The 19,458-nt window shown below is 31.8% G+C and overlaps 1 protein-coding gene and 1 long non-coding RNA gene across 2 annotated transcripts; both read left to right on the top strand.

Moving 5' to 3' along the window:
- The first annotated feature begins 900 nt into the window (after nt 1-900).
- On the top strand, nt 901-7,179 carry LOC114323436 (small ribosomal subunit protein uS8z/uS8w). Its single transcript, XM_082874800.1, has 4 exons — nt 901-2,125; nt 5,980-6,125; nt 6,245-6,405; nt 6,874-7,179. The coding sequence occupies exons 2-4, from the start codon at nt 5,993-5,995 to the stop codon at nt 6,970-6,972; spliced, it is 393 nt and encodes a 130-aa protein (XP_082730926.1). The 5' UTR covers nt 901-2,125; nt 5,980-5,992; the 3' UTR covers nt 6,973-7,179.
- Nucleotides 7,180-16,498: 9,319 nt separating this feature from the next.
- On the top strand, nt 16,499-18,674 carry LOC114323487 (uncharacterized). The gene is made up of 2 exons (XR_014333105.1): nt 16,499-16,699; nt 18,484-18,674. It is a non-coding gene; the product is annotated as an uncharacterized LOC114323487 (long non-coding RNA).
- The last annotated feature ends 784 nt before the right edge of the window (nt 18,675-19,458 follow it).

Here is a 19,458-nt window from a genome sequence, read left to right as displayed (position 1 = left end):
CTATTTATACATATAACGAACAACTGTCAACACCAACCCTGTAGCTTGAGCCACCACCATTAGCCCAAGATAGGTTTTGAGATTTGCTGAGTTCAAGCTTAACTCATTTACTTATCAAGCTCGTTTATTGAGTTTGAATTCGACTTGATAAGAAACTGAGTTCAAGCTTTGTTCAGCTCGGCTCATTAATATTAATGAAACTCGAGCTCGACTCAGCTCGGCTCGATAATTTTTTTTAATATTATTTATATTATTTAAATAAAAATATTATTTATATTATTTAATATATAAATAATGTATTTATACTATTATTTATAGATTATATATTATTTAATATATAAGTAATATATTTATGATATTATTTAAATAAATATAAACGAGTCGAGCTTGATGAGCCGAATTTATGTGAGTTCGATCTTGACTCGTTTACTAAATGAACGAGCTAAGCTAAGCACTTAACGAGCTGAGCCGAACTTGTTTATAAACCATTCGACTCATTTACAACCCTAGGATTAAGAAAAGGATTTGATTTTTCTCATTGCCAATTGCTTATTTATTTTCTTCTTATTCATGTATAACACTTCGGAGTGATTTTAGTTTTTATTTTTTATTTTAGTTTTTAGTGTGTAATTAACTTTTTTTCAAGTCTGGTCCAGTTGTTTTTAATTTTTATGGACTTATAGTCTAGAAAAACCTAAAAAAGTGCTAAAAAAATTCACTGACGGATAGGCCTTAATAGGTGGATTTATTATTCAATAGGTCATTAGAGAATTAATGGTGGTTTTCATCAGCTATTAAAAAAAGTTACTAATGGTTAATTTTCAGCGACAATTTAAAAATTTTATTATAAAAAATGTCACTAATTATAAATTTTGGCGACAAGTTACAAAAAAACGTTACTAATTGTAAGTGTTACCAACAATTTATAAAAATTATGACAAAAAAAGTCATTAATTGTCAATTTTTAGCAACATGTGTAAAAAATCATCACAAAAATATATTTTTAGTAACAATTTTATTAGACATTATTTTCAATAGGACTTCATAAGAATTAAGGCAGTGTTTGGGAACCTTTTAGACAGGCTATTTTAGCTTCAAATTGCCCGCCTAATCCATTGATTTAAAGAAAAGAAAAGAAAAAAAAAAAAAAAAAGTAGCGGTTGTCAGCAGCACGAACAACCTACACTGTCACCAACACAGTATAGGCTGAGGCTACCACTGCTATCCCACAGATAGTTAAATGACCATTTTGCCCTTGAAGATCAATTTTGGAAAAAAATAAGATTAGGGGCAAATTTATCATTTCAAACATATTTTTCAATAAAACAATCAACCCAAAAATTTAACCCAACTTCTCAAACACAAAAACTAAAATAGCCTATTAAAATAACCAAAAAGCCTAAAAAAAAGTCACTTCCCAAACATCCACTAACCTATTGGCAGTTTACCTTAAAAATAAAATGTTTAGAAAAAAAATGTTAGTATTAAAAAAGAGATAACTATCAATAAGTCTTAATAGGTAGACTTAATTTCTATAAAGTCCTATTAATAATAAATTCTAGTAAAATTGTCACTAAAATTTATATATATATATATATATTGCTAAAAATTAATAATTATTGACTTTTTTGTCACGATTTTTATAAATTGTCGCTAAAACTTACAATTAATGATTTTTTTTGTGATGAATTTTTCAAACTATCGCTGAAAGTTGAAAATTAGTAACATTTTTTTTGATGATTTTTTTAAACAGTTAGTAAAACTTATAATTAGTCATATTTTTTATGAAATTTTTTTTAAACAGCTATTAAAAAATTAATAATTAATAATAATTTTTAGTAGTATTTGATAAAAAATATTATTAATTCTCATAAGAATTATTAAATAATAAATATATTTATTAAACCTATACGTAAGTTTCATTTACAAAAAAGCTGTGCCAGACAAGTTTCATTAATGCAAATGGGCTTGAAACTTCGGACTGTAGGCCGTGAAGAGTTTAATAAGGGCAATTTGGTACTTCACTTAACTTCCAGCTAGGGTTTTTCACTCCTTAAAGCCACCGAAAAACCCTGGATGTCGCTGTCTCTCTCTCTTCTCTGATCAGAGTCTCTATAGATCTCAGGTAAGTATACTTTGTTCGTTTCGTTTTAGGGTTTTTATGCGTACTGTTGAATCTAATTTCTGCGATCTGAACGAACCAATATGATATACAGCATATATGCTCAAACAAGCTGAGATTATGAACCCATACATTTTATATTTTATGAATTTAGGTATGATTTTTAGTTGTTTCATCTAAGCTATTGAGCTTGGGGGGAACTCTTTACGGTTTTTTTAATTGATCTGGGGTAGTATAAATAAAATGGCGTTTGTGCTTGATTCAAATATGAGATGGTATAAAAAAAAAAAATGGGTCTATCAGGATTTTTGTTGTTGTATTTGATTGTGTCCATGCTTTTACGTTAGGAATAATTCTATGAACACTAACACTCTTACTAAAACTACAAGGCAATGATATTTGGACATCCAATGATTTTGGGACACATAGTTTTAGTAAAAGTTTTAGTGTATGTAGCATTGCTCTTATGTTAATGGTGCGATTTTTGTAGATTTTATTATTGTTATGATAAAATGGCTTTGATTGTTGGGGGTTGTGGTTATTTATTGGATGTTCAAATGGGACTCTCTAAGAGGGTTCTCTTTTTTTGAACCCAAATTAGAGTAAAAATTGGGGTTGCTATATTTTGGGGTCTCACTTTTCATCTATCTTCTCCAAGAATGCTCCTTATTTTTCCTTCTTTTTAGTTAAATATTATTTTTTAGGATAAACTACAAATAGGTCCTAATAGTTAGACTTAATTCCCATCAAGTCCTGTTGAAAATAAATCTTGATAAAATTATCGCTAAAAATAATTTTTTTGTGACAATTTTTTATGTCTCTAAAAATTGACAATTAGTGATTTTTTTTTATCATGATTTTTATAAATTATCGTTAAAACTTACAATTAGTGACCTTTTTTATGACAAATTTTTCTCATAAGACCTATTAGACAGTAAGTCCACTTGTTAGGACCTACACGTAAGTCCCCCTATTTTTTATTCCTTAGTTGAAGAAGGAAAGAGAAAATATAATAATATTGTTTGTTAGGGGAGAGAGAATGTTGCTATGTGTATGTGAGTGTAAGGTACACTTCCCAGAATAGGGTGGAGTTTAGAGTATTTGATGTAGTTATTTTTGGGATTTTGACTCTTCAAATAAGGAAAAAGTGTGTTTAGGTGTCTGTTGAGCATCCACAACAGCTTCCTTATTCCCATTTCCCCCTAATTTATGGAGTCAAACACAAAAAATCTTCCTTCAAGAGCCTCCCTGCTCAACTCCCTATTTAAGGGAATGTACTATCGACTCTCTAAGCATCTCAACAATCTTCCCTAGTTTTTCCTCAAATTTTAGCTGAAAAGTGTCTTTCCTATTTAGGGAACCACTTCTTCAACTATTCTCTTCCCGATTTTTTCTCTATATGTTTTAAATCTTTTAAAAATATTTTTTCTTTATCATTTTTTATTAAATATAAATATATTTTCCAACCTTTCTTTTCTCTTCTCCACCATTTGAGAAAAGGATGATGGATGAGTGAAAAGTATTTTTTAATTATAGAGAGTGATTAAACCCTCCATAAATGTATGGAGTCAAAATTTCCCTACCTTAAATAGGGAATTGAGTTGGGAGATTGTTGGAGGAAAATATTTTGTGTTTGACTTCTTAAAGTACAGAAAAAGTAGGAATAGGGAGACTATTGAGACTGCTAAGAGCATCTCCAACAAACACCCTAAATCCACTTTTTCCTATTTTAAGGAGCCAAAATTTGAAAAACACCACTCCAACAATTACCCTAAACCCCACCCCATTTTGGGGAGTGTACTTTACCGTTCTTATCCCCAATAATCTCTCTATCGTCACTTCAGCCTCCCTACTCAACTCCCTATTTAAGGGACTGAACTTTTGGCTCTCTACATTTAGGGAGGGTTTAAAAAATTATTTTTCTCTCTCTAATCCCTCATCTTTTTTTCAAATGGTTGAGGAGAGAGAAGAGAGATTAGAAAAATATTTTTAATAATAAAAGAAAAAAAAATTAAAATATTTAGAAATATGTAGAGAAAAAATAAGGAGTTGGAGATGATAATTGAAAAAATGGTTCTCTAAAATAGGAAGTACAGTTTTTAGCTAAAATTTGAGGAAAAACTAAAGAGGGTAATTTTACTTATTTTTACTCTAAAATAGGGTGAAAATGTGAGTTTCTATATTTTAGGGGGTCATCTTCTCCAACAATATTCTCTATTATTACTCATTAATTAAATATTATTAATATGTAATTCCTTATTTCAAGAAGGAGAAAAATTATAATATGTTTATGTTTGGAAAGACAAGAGCAGGAGAGAGAAAAAATAATCTACCTGTTTGGTTCCGTTTTTTGAATTCAATTTTTAGAAAAATTTGGACTTTTTTTTGGTTATCCAAAAAATAAAAATAAATAAAAAATAAAAAAATGAAAAAATCCAAAATCCTGGATTTCCTGGATGCTCTTTGTTTGTGGCTTCTAGATGCACTTTGGTCAGTGTTGATGTGACTTCTGGCATGTTATTTATTTATTTATTTTTTTCTTTATTGCTTAATGGTTGGGTGTTGTATCTTGTTAAACCCAAAATCCAAAATCCCTGTCTCATTGTATTTTGGAAGGAATTTTGAATTGTTGTTCCAAAATTCAAAAAATTGGAACAACCAAACAATGATCCATTTTCTAAAAACACTTTTCGGAGCAAAAATTTGAAAATTAATTTAGAAAAATTAAACCAAACAGGGTGAATATTTTATGTTTAGGGAATGGTTTTCTCCTCCCTAAATGTAAGGAGGATGAAGTACACTCCCCATAATGGGGTGGGGTTTAGGGTATTTGTGGAGTGGTTTTTTGAATTTTGGCTCCTTAAAATAAGGAAAATGAAAAAGTAGGTTCGGGGTGTTTGTTGGAGTTGCTCTTATAGTTAGGGAGGAGAAAACTGTTGCCTAAATATAAAATATTATTATTTTTTTCTGTCTCCTTTTTTCTCTTCCCAGACATAACCTATTATATTATATTTTTTTATCCTTCTTGAAATAAGGAATAAAAAATAATATTTAATTAATAAAGAGGAATAATAGGGAACATTTTTGGAGAAGATGACTGCTTAAAAGATAAAAACTTACTTTTTTCACCCTAATTTAGGGTAAAAATAGGTAACCTTGTCGGAGATGCTTATAGAGGGTTTAATTTCTCCCTATAATTAAAAATCGAAAATATTTTCAATAAAAATGTTAAAAGGAAAATATCTAAAACATAGAGTGAAAAATAGGGAGTATTGTTGGAGATGATAGTTGAAAAAGTGGTTCTCTAAAATAGGAAAGACCCTTTTTGGCTAAAATTTGAGGGAAAAAAGTAGGGAGTATAGTTGGAGATCCTCTTAGTTGAATGAAAATGGACCATCTCAGTTGTCATAAACAGTTGTTAATGCAATTTCTAGGTGTCGTAGTTAATAGTGCATTCTTTGGGCTTTTAACTTTGCTGGAGTGAGTGAACTTGCCTGTGATTAGATGTCCCATTTAATTTGGGTGAGCCACTTTAGGGATTTGGGTTTACGTTTAGGTTGTGGGTTTGGGCCTTTCCAAAGAAGTTATTTTTCTATTGATCTGATCTTTCTCTTCCTTGGACATTTTATTAAAAGTGACCATATTATGAGTGGATTGACTGAATAACAGCAACCAAAGTCTTCAAACATCTATACTTTCTTATGTGACGTGATGCGAGTTCACCTTCTTGTATTTTTCCTCCTTATCTTCTCTTGTGCATTTGGTTTGCATGACAATATGATCAATGTGGAGTGGAGATCTATCTCGGCTTAGTAAGAAATTTCCATTTTTATTTGATTGCTTAAATTTTTCTGCAGTCTTTGAGGAAAGATGGTGAGAGTTAGTGTTCTGAATGATGCTCTCAAGAGCATGTACAATGCTGAGAAGCGGGGAAAGCGACAGGTCATGGTTAGACCATCCTCAAAGGTGGTCATCAAGTTTCTTTTGGTGATGCAGAAGCATGGTATGCTCCTGTTAATTTGTACTACTATTGTTTTTCTGTGTCTTTTATTTTTTCCCCATTTTTTCTATGAATTTTTATTGTGTATGCTAACTCCTTAATTCTTTTGATCTTCTCTATAGGATACATTGGAGAGTTTGAGTATGTTGATGATCACAGGTCTGGGAAAATTGTGGTTGAACTTAATGGCAGGCTAAACAAATGCGGGGTCATCAGTCCTCGGTTTGATGTTGGTGTCAAAGAGATTGAGGGATGGACTGCTAGGTTGCTTCCTTCAAGACAGGTTAGTGCATGAATTCTTCAGTACTCAATATTAAGGAAAGCCTCTGGTCTAGTGACTACTACTAACTATTGAAAACCCGGCATTTTATAGTGATAATTATGTCTCATGATCAAGCATATTTGATAGTTTTTGCTTATACGAGTTCTTTTCATATTTCCACGTTGGGATTAGTTACTAGTTCTAATTTGATACAAATTTATATTTTTTTCTTGGGAATTAGTTGGAATGCATTCCTATTTGTTAATAGGGAAATGATTGTTGGAAGCCTCATTTGATACAAATTTATGTTTTCTCGGAAATAGTTGAAATTTGTTTGTATCTATGAATATGATCCCAAAATAGGTTAATAATAACGCACTCATTTCAACTGGCTGCAATTTAGTGACAATAATCTAGACTGTAATAGTGTCTTTTTATTACTGATAATATGGAAATCTCTGATGACCATTATTTGTTGAACATCTGCAGTTTGGTTACATTGTGCTGACGACTTCTGCTGGGATCATGGACCATGAGGAGGCGAGGAGAAAGAATGTTGGTGGTAAAGTGTTGGGCTTCTTTTATTAGGCTCGTTTAGGCCAAAGATGAGCCCCAAATTTTCAGCTTATGAGGTTTTTAGTGTACTTCGGAACTAGCTTACACTCGGGAAATGTCTATTTTGCTTCTAATGCGAGTAGTAGTTGAGTATCCACATTTTTGTAACATTATTGTTATCAACTTTGTTTACTTTCTTTGAACAGGTGGATGTTCTGAATAATTGACTGTTATCTCCAACCTTGACTAGTCATTTTGAATGTATGTTTTTTTGGTCTTTCTTTTTCATATGCCACTGCTGGTTTACTGATCATTGCAGTTCATGGTATAGGAGGATTGGGAGTCCACGGTGAATGATACAAGCACAGTAAATTTAGTGATTGATCTAAGACTTATCTCTCTTGCCTTGTTATCATATTTATTTGGTGAAACTTGACTCGGTCCTGATTTAGATTAAATATCTGTTGCGTTGTGGTATTTGATGAGAATTAACATAAAAAATGTGTAGTCTGTTATTCGTCCGAAAGACACTTGTGTGCCATGGTTTTTCATGGCTGTTGCTTAGGTTGGAACCTTAATGTTTGAACAACTATGGCTTGTTTGGTGCAGTTTATTGAACTGCCTATAGCTTATTTTCAAGAACTTTGTGTCAGAATGTTTGGTGTTATTTCTGCATATAGCTTATGACATATAAGTGGATCATCTGAAAACTGGAAAGGATTATTTCTAATGATCAATTTTCAGTTTCAGTTGAACCCAACAAGCCCTATGTTGGATACAAGGAATATTGCCATGCTAAATCCAGGTTGGATTTGTGTCATTTATCAATATTTTTCAGGATATCTTCTTCGAGAAATATGCAGTATTTTAATCACCAATTTTGATTAATTACAAACATGACAAACGAAAGTAAAAAACCTAAATAGAAAATGGAAACAAAAAATAATTAAAAACTCCATAAGTATTCCCTTTTTTTTCTTTTTTTGGTTGAGAGAAGTATTCCATCGGCTCATGAGGGCTGGTAATGGAAATTATTAGGAAAAAGAAACAACTTAGGGCATTTCTCCATAAGAAAGCTAAGAAACAAGAAACAGTAAAAACTATTTAGATAATGATATACAATGCCAAAGGTTCTTGGTTGCCCTAATGGTGAATTTACCATCACGACTTAAACGTCACAACCAAACACTTCTGTCTCCTCATCCATGCTATTGTCGCTGTCATCGCTGCCGCCGCCATCGTTGGCCTCCATACCCATCAAGAATGGATGAAGTTGAAGCAGAAATGAGTGAAGAACTCTAGTAGTGAGTTCTTGTAATTCAAAGAGGGTGAGCTTTGGGGTTGTGAGTGGCATTTTTGTAGGGATGACGAGAATGGTGGAGAGAGCATCTTCTCAGCATATACTTGGTATACTACCTTTTCTTTGCATTCTCTCTCCTTAACTTTCTCTTTTTCAGCTTAATTTTCAATATGACAAGGATGACATTTGCCAATTGTGGAATCTACCTAATATCTCTCGTGTGTATAACGATAATATCACTTGGCAGTATCATCACTGATCAATGAAAAATCTTATAAAGCAATAATAGAGATTAGTTATTCATCTAATTTTATTTATGATTTTTTATTAGTTGATGACATTATGAATATTATTGTTATATTTAATTTTTTTTTTTTTTGGTTTCTTGTCTCATGACCTTGGGATTTGGATATGGGCATAGGGGGTTCCCAACCTAGCAAGAGCTATGTCATAGTCATAATAATAATTTTCCAATTTTTTTTCCTCTAAAATTACTCGATTTTATCATGATATTTTTGTCGCATATTTATTTATTTATTTTTAATATATATAGTTAATATATGAATAACTTTGATTTTTTCTTTGCATTTTCTGAATTATTTAAGACCACTTTAGAATGAGGACTCATATTTTCAAAACTGTTTTGTACATGTATATATTATACTCTAACTTTTTGTTAATTTTTTTCTCAACGACTATGGACATTTTTTAAGTAACTCCCAATTCATGACATCAGTGTCATTGAGTGTCATTAAAGTTATATAACTCACCATCATCAACCAACGAAAAAATAATACGTATATAGATATACAAAAGGAAAGGGAAACCACCATGCAGCTCTCAATCTCCCTCCCTTTTATGTTGCCATCGTCCATTGTTTGTTATATTATTAGGGTGAAAATGACGTTTGTCATTGGATAAATTATACTCAATTTTTTTTTTCAAAATTTCATACAACCAATAAATATAAGGACTGGGCTTCTTGTCTAACTGGAGAGGTGTTGTTCGGTCCGTTGGGCCCATTTTTGGGTCCCGTTTCGATGATCTGAACTGTTTATATTTTAGGGTTTGTCGAGTACATTATTCCTATAAAAAATTAAGTCAATCGACTTATTTTTTGCAAAGATGATGTGCTCGATGAATTTTAAAATATGAATGAATCGGATCATCAAAATAGAGCCTAAAAATAAGCCCAATGGACTAAACAACACCTCTTCAATTTGATTAAGGACCAGAGAGAAGTCTCATCCTAGATATAATATGTATATATAAATTTTTATCACATCTATAATTCAAACCTAGTCAGACCAGGTGGAGTTCACCTAGTCTGATATGAATAATAACCTCCTTGACTCTACTATTGAATTCACTAATAGAGTCAGAGTGGAATAAAGAAGTTTTCGGAAATATTTTCAAAAGAAAAAGGCACCTTCTTGCTAGGATTGAGGGCATCCAAAAAGTTTTAGCTTATTTTTCCCACAATCTTTATGCTCTTGAAAAAGATCTCATTAATCAACACAATTCTACCCTGTTCCAAGAAGAAATCTTATGGTTTCAGAAATCTAGGGCCAAACATATTACGTTTGGTGATCGGAATACCAAGTACTTTCATATCACCACTATTGCTAAGAGAAGGAAAACCAAAATCAATGCCCTTAAAAATAATGATGGTTCTTGGATTACTGAGACGAATGAAATTAAGACTGTTATCCTTGATTATTTTCAAAATATCTTTAATGATGAAGGTACCACCCATCTGGACCATTGGTCTAACCTAATTCAAACTCACTTTACTCATGATGATAATATTGGGTTTCTCAAACCCATTTCCAATTCTGATATTCTCAGAGCTGTTCAAAACATTGGTTCATTCAAAGCTCCTAGTAAGGATGGCATTCAGGCCATATTTTATAAGCAATATTGAAACTCTATTGGTCAATCTGTGTGTAATTTTGTCAAAAGTTGTTTCCGCAATAAAACTGTGCCTCCCGAGATTAATGAAACTCTTGTTGTGTTGATCCCCAAAGTTGATAACCCTGAAACTATGAAACAATTTAGACCAATAAGTCTCTGCAATGTTGCCTATAAGATTATAACCAAGATCATTGTGGGAAGAATAAGACCCTTTTTAGACAATATTGTTTCTCCCAACCAGAGCAGTTTTATTCCTGGGAGAAATACTACTGATAACGTCATCATCACCCAAGAGATTCTGCATACTTTGAGATATAAAAAAGGCAAGTGTGGTGGCATGATTTTTAAAATTGACTTAGAGAAAGCCTACGATAGATTGTCTTGGGATTTTATCAAAGACACCTTACTTGAATTCAAACTCAACCCTGATTGGGTGGAGTTGATCATGAGCTGTGTCACTAACCAGCACTCATCCATCTTGTGGAATGGGGAAATCATTGATGGGGTTCATAATAGGAGAGGCCTTAGACAAGGTGACCCTCTTTCTCCCTATCTTTTTGTCCTTTGCATGGAACGACTGTCCAATATGATATACTCCAAAGTAAAAAGGGTTCTTGGAAGGGTATCAAGGCCTCTAGAAATAGTCCCTCCCTATCCCATTTGTTCTTTGCGGATGACTTGATCTTGTTTGCTCAAGCTACCCATTCTAATTGTGAAACCATTTTGGATACCCTTTCTGAATTTTGTGCAGTGTCAAGCCAAAAGGTGAATCTCCTGAAGTCTAAACTCTTTGTCTCTCCTAATGTTCCTAGAAATGTTGCCCAAGCCCTCAGTTATCATAGTGGCATTTCCCTAACTGTTAACCTTGGCAAATACCTTGGCTTCCCTCTTCTTCATCAGAGAATGACTAAGAACCTGTTCACTGAAATCCTTGTTAAGATGAAAGCTCGACTCTCTGGTTAGAAAGCTAGAACTCTCAACTTAGCTGGTAGAGCTACCCTCATTCAAGCCGTCACTTCGACCATCCCTCTTTATACCATGCAAACTGTAGAACTCCCTAGACAGATTTGTGATGACATTGATAGAATTAATAGGAATTTTCTATGGGGTGATACTGAAACTCAAAAAAAAGTCCATTTGGTTAACTGGGACAGCGTTTGCAAAAGTAAAGCCGAGGGTGGCCTTGGTCTTAGGAAGGCTAGGGATCAAAATACAATGCTTCTCATTAAACTTGGATGGAAAATGCTGAGTGAAAAAGATAAACTTTGGTGCAAATTGCTGCACTCTAAGTATTTGAAACACCACAATATATACACTTGGCCCATGATGAAAAATTCTTCACTTTGTTGGAGAAGCATCTGCAAATACAGAGATGTCCTTAGAAAAGGCGTCAAATGGATTGTTGGCAATGGGAAAGACATATCCTTTTGGACAGATTGGTGGTGTAGCAAACAGCCCTTATCTCAATACAACAATATTTATCAAGCTGACAACACTGTTATGGTCAGCTCTGTCCTTGATGAGGAGGGAAATTGGGACACTCATGCTTTATCCAATCTTGTGAGTCAACAAGAACTCAATGAGATTATCAACATTTACGGGCCAAGATTTGTTACTTTCCCTGATGCTCCTACCTGGGCTCCCTCTTTAACTGGTAACTTTACTTCAGCCTCGGCCTATAGTTTCATCACTGATTCTGATCTGGCTAACAGAGACTGGACGTGGATCTGGAAAATTAAGATCCCTCAGAAACTTAGATGTTTCCTTTGGTTGATCTTAAAGGGCAGGTTGATGACTAACCAACTTCGGCTTGTTAGACATATTGCCCCAACTGATATCTGCCCCAGGTGTGGCCAACATAGTGAAGACATGAAGCATTTGCTTAGAGAATGTCCTACCTCTAAAGATATTTGGACTCATATTCAAAATCTCACCTGGTGGGAAGAAGGGAATCAACAACCTCTGAATGATTGGATTATTTTGAACATAAAGAACAAAGATATTTTTCATGAAAAAAAATGGTATCTTATCTTCATTGTTACACTGTGGCAAATCTGGAAAGCTCGTAATAAATTGATTTTTGATAACTTGTCCAATCCTATTCAGGTCAATCTCACGAACATTTTTACTTATGTTCATGAAATTGATGAGGCTTTTCATTCCCCTCTTTGCCCCCATTCGGCAGAACCCAAACTAATTCATTGGTGTTGCCCACTTGCAGGTAAGCTTAAAATGAATTCTGATGGCTGTTCAAAGGGAGATCCAGGCCAAGCAGGTTATGGAGGAGTGTTGCGTGATGAAACAGGCACTTGGATTTGGGGATATTACGGAAAGTTAGGCCACTGTTCCAGCTTAGAAGCAGAAATATGGGCCATATATAGAGGGCTCACCATCCTCTTCCAGAAAAATACCAGAGATGTTCACCTGGAATCAGACTCTGAGCAGGCCATTAACCAAATTCTCCATGGCCCAAACCACAACTCACCATTTAAGGCCCTCATTGAAGATACTAAATTCCTGCTACAGAGGACTAACAGCTCACTTGCCCACACCCTACGTGAGGGTAACAGAGTTGCTGATCGCTTAGCCAATATTGGAGTGTCTCAAAATGAGCATGTTGTAGTCCTTGATAACCCTCCAGCTAAAGTTACTACCCTGCTTATACAGGACATGACGGGAGTTAGTTTAGTGAGGGACTAGCCCTCTGCCTTGTTGTTATTTTACCTTTTTTGAACTCTTGTTATCTTGTTTCTCTTATTTCATATGAATCTAAAAAAAAATAATTCAAAACTAGTATTATTTTTCGAATATGTTAGATCAAGAACTTATAAATAATGTTTGCTGTACTTGGGTGAATCTAGGGATGATCGCGGATCGGATTAAGTCGGGTGGCATCCCATACGTCATCTATTCAAAATTAGGCAGATTGAAAAAAAACAATCCGCATCCGTCCACCGATTTGGTGGATGTGGATTGAGCGGGCTGTGCGAGTTGGCAGATGGATGTGATCAGTTTGGCAGTTTAGACTTTACAAATTTTGAACATTTTTTTGAATTATAATTCATAACTTCTACAATCTCCAATAACTAGTAATCTGAAAAAATATGTATTATTTGTCTATAATAGTCCATGGCATCACGTATGTATATTTTTAATGTATTATTTTTTATTTTTACAAAAATATATATTTTATTATTCCTACTCTATATTGTTACTTGTTAGTAATTTTTTTTTCTTTGTTTTTTTCTTTTAACATTATTTACGAGCGAATTGGGTTCATGCGGGTGTGGGATGGTTGATTCACCATCCGAATTGTATCTGCAAATTTTAAAAAAATTCTTCCGTATTTATCTGTCGAAAGACACATATCCGTCCAAAATCAATTAAATTAGGTTTGTTTGATCAAGTTGAACGGATTAGACAGATCTATAATAACCCTTAGGTGAATCAATATAAAAATCAAAATAAAAAACAAACAAAAGCAAAATATATCCGATGATAAATAAAATCAGATTAATAGGGAAACGCCCCAAAAATTCATCCACTATTGTCTCATGCACGTTTGTCCATTTTATTGGAGCTTTCAAAATACATACAAGCATTTGGGCTTATAAATGAATGAGGATCATCATCTATCCCTTCTTTGTTTTAAGTTCTCTCTATCATATGATTCGGTTACTTTATGCCGATAAACAAATTTGGAATAAATTATATTCACATTCTTAGATATCTAAAATCTCAATATCATCTTTTGACTCTTTGAAATATTATTGTTCGTTTTACTTCACAAAATTTTGTATCAATTTAGTCTTTCCATTAATCAACTGTTTGTTGATCGAATACAAAATGATCGCATTTAAAATAATAAGGCATCAAATGCCAAGTTTGCCTCTACAACTACAACCTTTATTTATTTCTCTATTTGGCGCCTTCTTCTTTGTCCATCCATACAGACTCACTCACTCATTTTTTTTTTCAATTTATTTCATAGTCCAAACACTTGTCACTACCAATTTACTTACAACAACATCAACTTTTTCTCTCTCATCTTCTTTTCAACCATCATCTGCCATAGTCTTTCCTATCTCAAGAACATCTCAAGAATCCCTTGATTAGTGAATAAAAAATAATTCATTCATGGTGCCCTCTATAACTATAAATATATATATATATATATATTCATATTTTCTGAGTTATAATTAAAAAAATAAAAAAAAATTTAATCAAACATAAAAAATTCATATCTAAAATCTTAAAATAATATCATAATTAAAAAAGAAAATGACATAAACTAAGGGTGCATATAGTGTGGAATGTGTATAATAGAATTTTCGTCCATTCATACATTACTTTCAAAAACTCACTTTGTTTGGTTCTAGTTTTCTAAATTTAATTTTTTGAAAATTGAATTTTTTGTTTAACTTTTTAGGGAATTTTTAAAATATTTTTAGTGAGTTTTTTACTTTTTAGATACACTTAATATAAATACAATTAAAAAGTATAATATTTATGAAAAAATCTTTAAAAAATTCACTAAATAATAAAAATACAAAAAAAAATAATAAACGAATTTTGAATACACTTTTGTATTTTTGTGTATTTATCAATTTTTTAATATATTTTTTTACAAATATTTTACTTTTTAAGTACATCTACATTAGGTGCATCCAAAAAGTAAAAAAATTACTTAAAATATTTAAAAAATCACTAAAAATAAAAAAAATACGAAAAAATAAAAAACTTAATTTTCATATCACCTCATTAGACCAATATTCATGTGTACATATACATATATATATATATATATATAGGAAAAGTAACCAATAAGTCTTATTTTACTTTTAAGATTACTAAGAGCATCTCCAACGGTGTACCAAATGTTTCACCAAATCTGAGTCAAAAATGGGTCATTTCCTTAATTTGATACTTCGCGCTCCAACGGTTCAACATCAAATCCGTTTCATCAAATTTGCGTTGGGCAACCGGTTGGTTGACCGGCCGGTCGACCGGCCGGTCAACCGGTAACGGCAAATTTTTTTTTTTTTTTTTTTTTACCGGTTTGAACCTTTTTTTTTTTGAACTTTTGGTGGTCGACCAGGTGGTCAACCGGCCGGTCGACCACCTAGGCAAAAAAAATTTTTTTTTTTTTTTTTGACTGGTTTCAACCTTTTTGTGAACTGTCTGAACTTTCTCCGGGGCGACCGGTTGGTTAACCGGTTGGTCAACCGGATGGTCGACCCGTTCGTCTCATCCCAACGGTTAGGAACAGTGATTTGGTGAAATACTTCGCCTGCACTCAGTTTGGTACCATTTTTGCTAAATTCTGGATTTGATATCGATTTGGTGAAAACGTTGGAGCTTAAAAAAGTGACTTTTTCACCAAATTTTAAATTTGATGGCAGGTTTGGTTCACCGTTGGAGATGGTCTAATGAGTACTATCAACTTTCAATATAGACAATTAAGTTATATTTGTGATAAAAGGTTCCCAAAAATTCATTACTCCATAATGGTGTGTCTTATTCCAATTTTACCCTTCATATTTAATATGAACAATAATTTTATAAATAATTTTAATTTAATTAAAATTTAGAATTTTAATTGTAAAATTTATTAATATTACACTTATAATTTTGTTTATGAAAAATCATTTAATTCGAACAATTAAAAATAATTTAATTATAAAATTCCTCATAAATTAAAATTTTCAATGAAATTTTTTGTTCATATTTTAATGAAAAGGATAAAATGAAAATAAAATATATTATTATGAAAAATTGAATTTTTTTATAACAATTTATAAAATAAAAAAAAAAGATTTATTTGTTAACATTGAATTTGATAGAACTTAATAATAATTTTCAAAACAAAATAGAACTTACTGATAATTTTTTCATTGTGATTTATGATTTTTTTAATACAATATCATATATTTTACAATTAAAAATATTATTTTACTTAGATTATAAATATTTGTGAAAGTAAAATTGAAACAACATCCACTATTATGAAACAATAAACTTTTTGGAAATATGTAATGGAAAATATGATTTACTTGTTCATATTGAAACTTGATAGAACTTAATAGTAATTTTAAAAGTAAAATAGGACTTATTAGTTATTTTCTCATATATGTATGCATATATCTTTATACATGTGCATATATATATATATATCTATATAATAAGGGAGAGTGGTTTTTGAATTCTGATGAGACTTTTGTCCCTTTGTCAAAATGTGAATCGTTAGATTGATTCAATCCAACAGCTAAAAAATGTCCAAGAGACAAATTATATTTCAATGGTGGATATACAATGGTGATTCAATCCTACGGTGTCCAAGAGACAAATGCATTTTCTCCTTATATTTCTTCTTTCCTTCCATCCCTTTCTCTTCAGCTAGTTCTCTCTATCTCTCACTCTCACTCAAAATTCAAAATTGAGTTGTCTCCCTTCCATCCGTTTCTTCAATAGCAGATCGGCGATCGGCGACTTCGCATTCGGTGGGTCCAAATCAGCTTTAATCATCAGTTTCTTAATGCTCAATAGGTCAACTTTCTTGACTATATTTGTTCATTCATCATAAGGTTCTCCAAAAAAATTTGGCGCTTCACATACCTGCCCTCTGTTTCGAATGAAACCCACCTTAAGTCAATTTCTATTTTCTCTCTCATTATGGCTGATTAGCAGCCAGATTAGTAGGGTTTTCTCTCTCATCTATTTCCTTATAGATTATTGTGTGTATATTTCTTGATTATAGATTTTTTTTGTTTTTTTTCTTTGAAGCCATAGAGATCATCAATTGATCATTAGTGGAATAGAGAAAGAATGATTCCCAAATGAGAGTATTTTTTTTTCTTTAATTTTCTAGATGCATGTAGGATTTTGGGTATGAATACTTTTATGGGTTTTGTTGATTTTTCTTATTCACACATATATGAAGAGTTGGTTGGGTTCCACGAAACCCATTTACTTTGATTTAGTAGGAATTTTTGGAACTATTGTATTGAGTTACTCTATTGAATGGTGGTTGTTACTAAAATGTTCGATAACCATTCTATATTTCTTATTTATTAAGTGTTTGATAAAATGTTTTAATGGAATTTACACAAAACAAACCTAATTGATGGTATCCTCTCTCATATTTTTGTTTTTGGTTTGATTTTGTCCTTGCTTATTAAGTGTTTGATAAAATGTTTCAATGGAATTTACGCAAAACAAATCCAGTTGATGGTATCCTCTCTCATATTTTTGTTTTCGATTTGATTTTGTGGAGAAATGGGAATCATCCCAATAATTTTTTAACTTGCTTTTGGATAACGGGAATCATCCAACTACCAATATTATTATGATAAAATGTTTCAATGGAATTTACAAAAAAAATCCAGTTGATGGTATCCTCTCTCATATTTTTGTTTTCAGTTTGATTTTGTGGAGAAATGGGAATCATCCCAATAATTTTTTAACTTACTTTTGGATAATGGGAATCATCTAACTACCAATATCATTCTTCTATTGATTTCTACTTTTGGGTCTGTGTTCTGTTATTTTTTTGCGATTTTTCTATGTGGGTTTTCTAAGTTTAGGCTTAAGTTACAATGATGTTGTGTATATTTTTTCTTTGTTAGGAATAAACATCATTTCTTTACTTGCATTTAGCTGAACCTTTCAGATTCACTTTTCTAAATTCTATACCTTTCAGATTCACTTTTCTAACATCTATAAAATTTTCATGATACATAAGCATTCAATTTTGCTATAGAATTGTTGGTTAACTTCTTCAACATTACCTTTGGTCAGGTAACTAATTGCAAATTTCACTAGAAAGTTGTGGAGGTTGTTTCGTAAAATGCCTCAATTAAAATAGTTTATTTTCTTATGTAATTATACTTTTTTGTTGTTCAAATAGTGAGTGAATCTATCAGGTCAAGTAAATGACAAAACAACCTTTCCTACAGAGAGTTTGATTAACCATGCTTGAATGCACTTAGTGCTGGTAATGTGAATGTCCTAATTGATCAAAGTTATCTTATAGTTTATTCTATATCCCCCCCCCCTCCAAAAAAAAATAGTGCGTGAATCCATCATAGTTTATTCTACATTCCTCCCAAGTAGTGAATGATACATGCCTTGGATATTTGGTAAGGTTAACAAAAATATAGGTATATTCAAATTGGTGAATCAATCAGTGGGAGTTAGATCTTATTTTTAATAATAAACAGTTGGCAATTTTTAGGGAGTTGATTTTGGATAATGGATAATGGATAATGGATAATGGATAATGGATAATGGAGCTTGCTTGCTTATATTTTTTATTCTTCCTTTTGCTTCAGGTACATATGCCTTTGCTTGAAGGAGTGTTTGATTAGCTCATAAAAAGTTGTCATGGCTTTGTTTGCTGCAATGGTTGATTAGGTAATTGGCTTGCCTTCCATTGATGGATTTGTCAATAATTTGTTACTTATGTATTGTTTAACTTGGCTTCATTTTACATGTTATGAAAATTAAGAATCTTAAATTTTTACTAGCTGGGCTTCATTTTACAAGTTGGCTATATTCTAGATTATTAGCTAGATGCAGTTTATGTTTTTTGTTCAGAGACGGTAGAGAAGCAAGAACCAAGAAGAGCAAGTACTTGATTTTTTTATGCTGATAATTTGGGTCTTCTATTTTAATTTTTGAATTTCATACAATTTTGATGATAATCATTGCGATAATTTTTACTGTAATTTTAAAAATTAGCATTGTTTAGAATGACTTTATGTTTGATTTTATTGTTTTTCAAAAACAAGATGTTTTACTTTGTTTTGATTAGATTTGAAAAATTCAGGTTAAACAATGAATGGAAGTATTGTGTGGGTCTATTAGTGAATGTTTCAAGAAATGGAGATCAATGGTACAACGGCCCTTTTAACAAGTGAGCCTTTTTTTTGTCTTCACAATTTTAGAAGTTTATTTATTGAGTTTCTTTTTATTGGAATTTTTCTTCTTGATATAGGTGATTTTGGAGGTGGAAGAGAAATTTAGATTATGTTGATTCAATAGAATAACTTTGCCTATTACTTTTTTCACGCTCTATAACTCTACCAGCGCTTATAATGAATTAAAATTTTGATTTTAAAACTTAGATACTATAGGCACAATTGTATATTCATTTTAAAAAAGATGTGGCAAAAAAATTTGGTTATAATAAATTAAAATTTTGATTGGATGGGTTAGAGTCAATTTTTTTCTTCTTCCCTTTACCCTTGTGACTCTTAACTCTATATATTTTAGTTTCATTGGGTAAAAACTGTCTGTTATTTTTT

This window comes from Camellia sinensis, chromosome 1 (genome assembly GCF_055761805.1).
Source record: "Camellia sinensis isolate YWXY chromosome 1, ASM5576180v1, whole genome shotgun sequence".
Taxonomy (NCBI): domain Eukaryota; kingdom Viridiplantae; phylum Streptophyta; class Magnoliopsida; order Ericales; family Theaceae; genus Camellia; species Camellia sinensis.
Note: the sequence above shows the minus strand (reverse complement) of the source record. Positions and strands in the feature narration are given on the sequence as shown.